The 9,007-nt window shown below is 33.2% G+C and overlaps 1 protein-coding gene across 1 annotated transcript in view; it reads left to right on the plus strand.

Annotated features, from left to right (window-relative positions):
* The window catches only part of LOC106464294, a gene marked incomplete at its 5' end in the record, with an annotated part of 46,169 nt that overhangs the window by 10,966 nt on the left and 26,196 nt on the right, over positions 1 to 9,007 (plus strand). The window contains one exon of the mRNA XM_022391992.1: positions 5,311 to 5,446. Within this exon, the coding sequence (XP_022247700.1) occupies positions 5,311 to 5,446 (136 nt within the window). The remainder of the gene's footprint in view (positions 1 to 5,310; positions 5,447 to 9,007) is intronic.

Here is a 9,007-nt window from a genome sequence, read left to right on the forward strand (position 1 = left end):
AAGCTAGCTAGCTTTGTCTTTCACTGATCACACGCTAATCTTTCCACCGGTGACGTTCGTAAAAATACTAATGTCCGATGAGAATCCACTGAAGTTAAATAATTTGTAACGTTCAAACTTTGTAAAGGTTCCTGGTAAATTATCTGAAGTTTTCCGATTGGTAAGCGTTATAACAATCATAGTTATAGATTCTGAAGTTTTATAGCAAACTGATTATAGGGAACTAATAATAGATACTCTCTTTGGCGCGTCGCGTTGATTATATTTATAGGCTGCGGAGGCATTCTAGAAATTTCAGATGACGTAACAATACAAATTTAAGCGTTTACGTATATACATATATGGTTGATTCTTACTCTCGAGAATCTTCTACAATTTTGGATAATAGGCGGGAGTTTCGAAACACATATTTAACACTACAAGCTACGCATGTTTTAAAATATAAACTAAATCTAAACAAACGTTGATATTAAAATAAATATATAATAGCAAATTCGTGACATAACACGAAGCGCGTCACGACGTGTAAACACCAGTAAAATATAACGTAACTGATACAATAGTAACACTAGGCGGTTCATGACGAGTAAACATCAATAGAAACTACATGAAACTCTTATACAACAGTTACACGTAGCGCATCACAACATGTAAACATCAGTAAAAACTACACGTATTGCGTTTCTCGTTACCAATTTCAAATATAGATTACAAACAAGTCCATAGCAACTCGAAACCCCGATAATAGCGTCAACTATTTTTGAAATTGTTTAATAATTCAACGAAATTGCCTTCTACGCGCTTTCACGTGTTGCTGCAGAAGCTATTTACTTGAGTGAAGATAACTCTGAGGGAAGATTGAAGGTTAAATTACTAGCCGATGTCTTCCAACTCAGAACGTGTCACACAAATTTTCAGTGAAAAATACAACTAATTCTGAGTTTACGAAATGAGCTTCCTACACAATAGTTATGTTAGAAAGTTATAATATATGTGTACAATATCATAAGGATTAATAACTTCACAATAGAACTATAGGAAGATTTAAGAGACAGAAATAAAATATAATAAAAAATCACCGAATTCTGACTTCTAATTTGAATATTGAACTAAATATACGTATATGGTACGAAGGTGATAAGAAAGAGGTAACAGTAAATATTAAAATATAAAAGGGCAAATTTTTAGATTTTACATAACTTTGTAATCTCTTACTGGTATTAAAGAGTTGAGCTGTCAAACAACTATTCTTAGTGTTGAGTAATTCGTTTCCTGCTACTGGTAGTAAAGGGTTGAGTCACTAAACAGGTCTTCTCTATGATAAGTAATTCGTATCCTGCTACTGGTAATAAAGGTTTGACCCATCAAACATGTCTTCTCTGTAACAAGTAATTCGTTTTCTGCTACTGGTAATAAAGGTTTGACCCATCAAACATGTCTTCTCTGTAATAAGTAATTCGTTTTCTGCTACTGGTAGTAAAGGTTTGACCTATCAAACATGTCTTCTCTGTAATAAGTAATTCGTTTTCTGCTACTGGTAGTAAAGGTTTGACCCATCAAACATGTCTTCTCTGTAACAAGTAATTCGTTTTCTGTTACTAGTAATAAAGGTTTGACCCATCAAACATGTCTTCTCTGTAACAAGTAATTTGTTTCAGCTTCAGTTATTCTTTGTGGTCTTCGTGTTTTTGTTTCGCGATGTTTGTTTTTTCAATAATCTCTATTGAGAAGTAATTTAATAATTTGTGAAAAGGAATTTGATAAAGTAAAAAAAAATAAACATTCCAACTTCATTTTCAGCAAAATAATCAACTGATTAGATATGAGTCAGAAACTTAATCTTTGTCAGTTGTTAATTGTAATGTTATCTTGACGGTTGATTTTACGATTTAGCAGTACAAAGTATATAAGCGAAACGACGTTGTTTCAATTTTAAATGTAGGTTATAAACATTTATCTTGAAGATACAACTAAGAGATTACCTATAATGTTTAAACTATTATGGTGAAGGCATAAGTTATGTTTAAGCTAAACTATAAAATCTCAGCTATTGCTTTGACTATATTGAAACCTGTATACTTGCAATATTAACCCTGTACAGAAGGATGAGTACGTTAAACGATTTTGAGTATGTAAGCTAGCAAGTCATATGTCAACTACATTCGATATAAGTTCAGATTGTTTGGTGTTACGTTCGTAGTGTGATACTATCGAAAAATAGATCGCTTTTGAAAAGGGTATGTAATAGCTCTTCCAAAATATTCGTATCTTCAGATCATAAAGATGTGTTCAGATCGGAAACTTAGAACCTTCAAGATGGCGATATCCCGTGTGCAAAGGAATATAGAATAACTTGGAACACCAGAGCAATTCAGAAAGATACCTGTAACAAATAGTACCTCAGTCCTGGTAAACAAAATGCGGCGTATTGAAACAGGTGAGAATCCATGAAAATCAAGGTCAGCAGAAAAAGCTGTCCTCAAAGGAGTGTAACATAACCATAAAGGATGTCGATCAGGAAAGGCGACATAAATCACATGTGTACGAGTTACCTCCACTACAAATCCATTCAATCGTCGCATACCACAAGCAGCTGGAAAATGTAGCGGATATTCAGTATTTAAAATATTTCATATGCAACGCCTATGAATTTCTGTGCAATCGATTGTTGAAACGGACGTTTGGGAACCGTCGTCTTCGTAAAATAGATAGATTATGGAAAGCATGTAGGTAGAAGTGGTGTGCTTTGGAAATAAGAACCTTTTGCGAAGGAAACTTTGTTGTAGGTGTGGCTCCAAAATCGTACTCAACTTCTGTACAATAGAGAAACATAATAATGACACACTTTTAAATTTGTAGGTCTTTCAAGTTTTTTGCCAAAGAGATATAAAACGTACATTTTGGTGGATTTTTCATGGAGAAATGAGGCTAGAGTCATCTTAACTGAAGGTTGTTTATTATACAGAGAGGATGCTCACAAGTAGATAAAAAAAACTTAGGTACAAACCAATAATTGTTGTTTAAACTTCTATCATTAATAAGTTTCCAAGAAAGTTATAATTATTAATATTAATAAGTTCCAACAAGAGCTTTGATGTAAAATTTCACTTACTTAACTTATAAGTTAAGACGTATTGCATCAACACTAACAATTATATAGAACTAGCTGGAGTACCTGTCTGTTGGAAGGGTGAAATAAAAACTCGTTTGTAACAAAGGATAGAAAATAGTGCTTCTATTTCTTAATATAATAAACATTAAAAGTGCATTAAAAATACATAGAGGTACCACTACTGAAAAGAAAGACGTGCTGTTTTCATGAATTCTATCAATATGAAATGATATGGAGGGGGCTCACCCCCACCCCTCATTACCTTCCTCATGTCAACTTGTATCACTGTGTCAGGTTTTACTGTCTTGGTAGTTTTCCAAGAAATTAGATGGGGGTCCAACCCACCCCTTCATGACCCTCCTCATGTCATTCTGTATCACTGTGTCAAGTTTGGTGCTGATTGATCAAGAAATGTGGAAACGTATAAGCAACAGACATGAAATGATAGATATACGACCGTGTAGTTTTCCCCGGACACATACTTGGCTTTATATAGCAGATGACGTAAGTAAAAATCGCTGGTATTACGATTAGGAGGTTTTGAATTTATATCTATTGAAACAATGCTGACTATTAATTGAGCTAAAAACGCACTATACAAGTTTAAACAAGTTAAGCACACTGTTAAAAACCTAAATTCGTAGACCGAGAAACCCTGAATATGTGTACTATTAACACCCAGATCCGTGAACAGTGAAACCCTGAACATATACATTATCAGAACCTATATACGAGGACCGTGAAGCCTTTAATATTTGCACCATTAGAAGCTAAATGCGCAGATTTTGAAATCTTTATTAGAACCTAGATACATTGACTGTGAAACCTTGAATATGTGCATTCAATAATGTTCTTTACCCTGTTTTATACAACAAAGAATAGAAGATTCAATGTTAACGTAGCTGTAGTTAAAAAAATGAAGCCGTGTTTTAAATTTATTTTAACTCGTGTGTTATTCTACGATATTGTGTTAACAAAGAACTTGTCGTTAAAAGTTAAAAAAACACAGCAAGTTCACTGTGAAGGCCCGAAGTTGCTCATTTCTTTCCTCACCCAACCATGTTTAAAATAGATGGAAACTTGGCATTTACTAATTTCATTTAATTTTAATTTTATCAAGCCTAAAGTAAACCGGTCAGGTCCTGCTAGATATGTTTATACGTGACAAAGTATGAATGTTTTTGAAAGCACCTCAAATGTAGTTGTTGTTATTGTTTTATTTTGTAGGCAGTATTAAGATTTTTATGTAATCACTAATCAAGCTTCCATGCTTTCTTCAATTTGCTATATCATTTTAACTAACACTTCACAAGTATTCTAGAAAAAGGTTAAAATGACAAAAAGTGCCTTGCTGTTGACACTTTAGTGTCAGGGGAGGTTTTGAGGGCATTTTAAGGTCTATAGGATATTCGATACTGATGCACAGAAACTTCTCGAGAGGTTCTAAGAAAAAGTACATTTCGCACTTGTACTGCTATAAATGCATGGGTATAAGGACTGACAATTTGAACATATTACCATATGTGATGCGACAGTAATAGCTATGGGAGTGCTTTCTTCTGAAATCATCGGAGTAAACTACACACAGTCTTAGCGAATGGAACTGCAGGCAATATCAGGCTTTCTGGTATGAGAAGCTTCTTACGTAGTGAAACAAAATACCTTTTATTAAGGTTAGACACGTGGAGATAATAAGTTTATCTCTTTTTTTTCTGTTGTTTTTGTTGCTACATCTGTAACGTGTTTCTCTTTTTGGGCGAATAAACGTGTAATTTTTGTTATCTCTATTCATCTGTCACTTGTTTACCATGCGGCATACTTTATTTGCCGTTTAGGTTAAAACGAATATAATATTTTTGTTCGAGATCTTATCAACGTCTAATATTTACTGTGCCGGAATCCGGAATCAAACTGAAAGGAATAAAGTAAATTTTCAAACTAAGTTTCATTGAATTTATAAACTCCTGTTTTAATTAAGAAGCCACTCAACTGAATGTGTCTAACGTTTCAACGATTTATGTGAATAAATCACTATGAAGAGCTGTAATAGACATAGGTTTTACACTTCTGTGAGCCTCAATTAACGTGCTAAATTTTTAAGTTTACTGGAATAAATATATATATCATAATCTAAGTTTTACATGCGAAATGTTCATCATAGCTCAATATCAACTGGTCTTATTTTCACTTTTGTGCAGTTAAACAAGTCTAACCAGACGCATGTTTACCTGGAGAAAACTGATCTCAACAGTGAAGGGTCTTACGGCTGTGAGGTGTCGACAGAAGCGCCCTCATATCGAACCGTTAAGGCAGACAAGGATATGACTGTTTATGGTAGGTTATTCAGACAACTAAATCTAGTTAGAAAAACAATATAATACATAGATCTCTGAAAGTACATAAGTTTTCCTAAAAATAGAATAATTTTCTATTCTAATCAAGTGGAAGACAAAAGCTTATAATCAACAATATCTTTAAAAACTGCTCTTCTGCGAAGTTTAAAAATTTAGATAACTGGAAAACGAAAAATAAATGGGTTTAATATAAAACATTTTATAACTCCCATTTTATAGAACTTTATAAAAGATAAACTATTAAATAGCAAACAAAAGTATTTAAAATTTAAAATAATTTAAACTTATTTTTATGGGCCTACAAACAATAAACTTTGTGAACAATGTGCCAGTTAAGAAAAAGGTGCCGACATACTGTTATAGTTGTATTATACTCGCATGTCACTTTCCCTGCTTATGTCCATCAACTTTATTTAGGTTTTACTCATTCTTACTAGGAATTAACTCATTCCAATGCAAACATAGCAAACTGCTGTTTATTACTGGTAATCAATAAAACATAGATTTAGAAATAAGTTTTATTTTTTACAGGCTGCATATTTCTTTCTTCCTTCGCCTCTCTCGGTTTATCCGTTCTTTCTCTCACATCTCCCGGTCTTTTTTTCTCTTCTCGTTGGACTCCCCACTTTATACTTCTTTCTGAAACCTATACCGAACCGGTCTTTCTTTCTGACCTTGCACCTGTTTTCTGTATATCGAATTATAACGTTTCATAAATATAGGTGTTCTCGTAGTCTCTATACCGCCTCAACTCCCGCTCACTCCAAGAACTTTTTAATGACTGTAATTCCCTAATTCGATAAAGACTGACCAAAGGTCAGGCACTTTCTCACACCCTCTCAACTTTAATTGATGCTACCTGACACCTAACTACATAACACGTACGAAGTTTGTTGAATAAGGTTTCATTAATGAACACTATGATATCATTCATCAACAGTTGGGAATAATTTACCAATTGTCTTGTATTTTATTACTGTTAACAGTATAAGTAGTTCTTCTATCCTGTATTTGATCAATTGTTAGACTTAAACAACTTTGACTATTTTGTAGCCAGTATCTTTACTTGTTTCGAATTGATCCAGCACCTTTCCTCCTATGTTCTAGCTTGGTTTTTAGTTGAAAACAAATAGTTTTTTTTCATGATTTCTTTTTTTTCATTTCTGTCTACATTTAAATCGGATATTTTATTCCCTGTGCTCTATATTATCGTCATAAATCACACTTACAGAACGACAGCGAAATGTTTTTATCACATAGTTCGACTCACGTCACTGCTGATATTTAAGCCAATGTGATTTTCTTTTTTGCTTTACATGATCTATAAACACATTTATAGAACAACGGTGACTTTTCCCTATGTGATTCGTCTCATGCTACTGGTCATATTTAAACCAATATGTTATCCCCTGTGTCCTATGTGTGGTCTCTAATCACGTTTATAGAACAGAAGTGACTTCTTCCCGCGTGATTTGTCTCACATAATTACTCTTTTGTCCTGTTCTTGGTTTCTAGTCACACTAACACAACAATAATGTTTTTTTTTCTTACGGATTTTGTTTGTGTGTGTACATTTAAACGAATAGCTTTTTCCCTGACATCCTTTATTTTGTAGCATCCACTGTTGACACTTAAAAGCATATTTTTGTGTCCTCTCTTTGGTATATATGTATATATATATATATATAGTCATATTTATATTGCACAGAGAATTTTTCCACGTGATTTTTCTTACATTCAAAACAGAATCTTTTCCTCTGTGTTCTATCTACGTTCCCCAGATGTCTAGAATTCTCAGCTAATCGAAACTTCATTACCAAAAGCAAACACCCTTATAGAAGGAGGATGGATTGGAAGGTGTTTTTTTTTTTCTTGCTGTGGTTTGCAAGGTTCGTAAAATCACTGCTCGTGCTTGCGTTCTTATACACTACGCGTATGATAGATATTAAACCTTAAGTCTCTGTTATAATACAAATCCGATTTACGATGCGGCGGAAGTGACATTCTTAGCAGCCTCCTTTTGCTACTCGAGCGTATTAAGGTAAAGCCTTACGTTATGGATTTAAGGAGATTTAAAAACCCACAATCTACAAAAAAATAGTTATAGCAATTTTTTAAATAAACATATCAGAGCAATATGTTCTTTGATATTTCTAAACCCAGTTGTCATATGGGCCTACACAATATATACGAATATATGCATATATATATAATTAGATTTAGTTACAGATTAAGTACTTGCTACTAATAATTCTTGTAATTCTATAAACTGTTTTATGTGGTTTTTGTACATAAAAAGAACATCTAAGTGTTACGTAGATGTTCAGACACATTCTTAGAATGTAATATATATGCTGTAGAAGCAACAAATAACTTCTGTGCGATATCGTGCAACAAATGTATGATAATAAAAACAGCACGTTATATTTTGATAAATAAACAATACTAACTGTAACGGTTGGCACATTTACACACTTGAAAGCTCGTATTTGCATTGTCATAAGTCAGAACGAAAACAAATTAACAAAAATAAGTTACATAGTGGAATAATTTCACTCAAGTGTGAAAGTCAACTACCGTTGTACGAGCCAATTGACTGTAAATCCTGAAAAACTGATTTAATGCTGTTTCCGTTAGTATGTTCAATACTATCAATTACTGATAACTTTCGTCCACTTACACATGATGCTGCTAAGCTAATATTTGGCGTGTTTATTATGCACCACTTGTGGCTTTATTGGTTTTTTTATCATCTATTTTTAACTTTGTATTTTTGTTTTTTTTGCTCCGCACGTATTCTAAGTAGATTTATATATATATATATATACATATAATAAAAATGCTCAAGTGATGATAAAATAAAAAAACTAGATTTTTGAAGATAAATCCTCTTAAAAATTTATTGTTTTGTTTTCATTTTCTTGACGAAGTTTCAACCAAACGCTCTTTTTTTCAACCCAGAAATAAGGACTACAGAATATGTATATATACATATGTACACAATAATATGTATTTGTTTACTCATACATATATATATCGCTTTGCTTATCGATGAGAGCAACGTTCGTAATACAAATATTGAGAATATAGATAGATACATACAGATATGAAGACATTTTTGAAAGTAGTTCAAGAGTACAAATATGTCAGACAGACAGGACGTTTAGTTTCGTTCGTCTCAATTTCTTTACTAGAATTTTTGTACTCTCTTTCTTTAGTTAATCTCTTAAAATTGTTATGTCTTTTAATCTGCGGGTAAAACATTGCTGTATTATTTTGAGTTCTTACTACGACATCCATCAAACTATACAGGAAAAAGATCAAATATGGTCTATTTGTTTGTTTTGAATTTCGCGCAAAGCTACACGAGGGCTATCTGCGCTAGCCGTCCCTAATTTAGCAGTGTAAGACTAGAGGGAAGGCAGCTAGTCAACACCACCCACCACCAACTCTTGAGCTACTCTTTTACCAACGAATAGTGGGACTGACCGTCACATTATAATGCCCCCACGGCTGAAAGGGCAAGCATGTTTGGTGTGAC

Source organism: Limulus polyphemus, unplaced genomic scaffold, assembly GCF_000517525.1.
Source record: "Limulus polyphemus unplaced genomic scaffold, Limulus_polyphemus-2.1.2 Scaffold1612, whole genome shotgun sequence".
Lineage (NCBI taxonomy): Eukaryota > Metazoa > Arthropoda > Merostomata > Xiphosura > Limulidae > Limulus > Limulus polyphemus.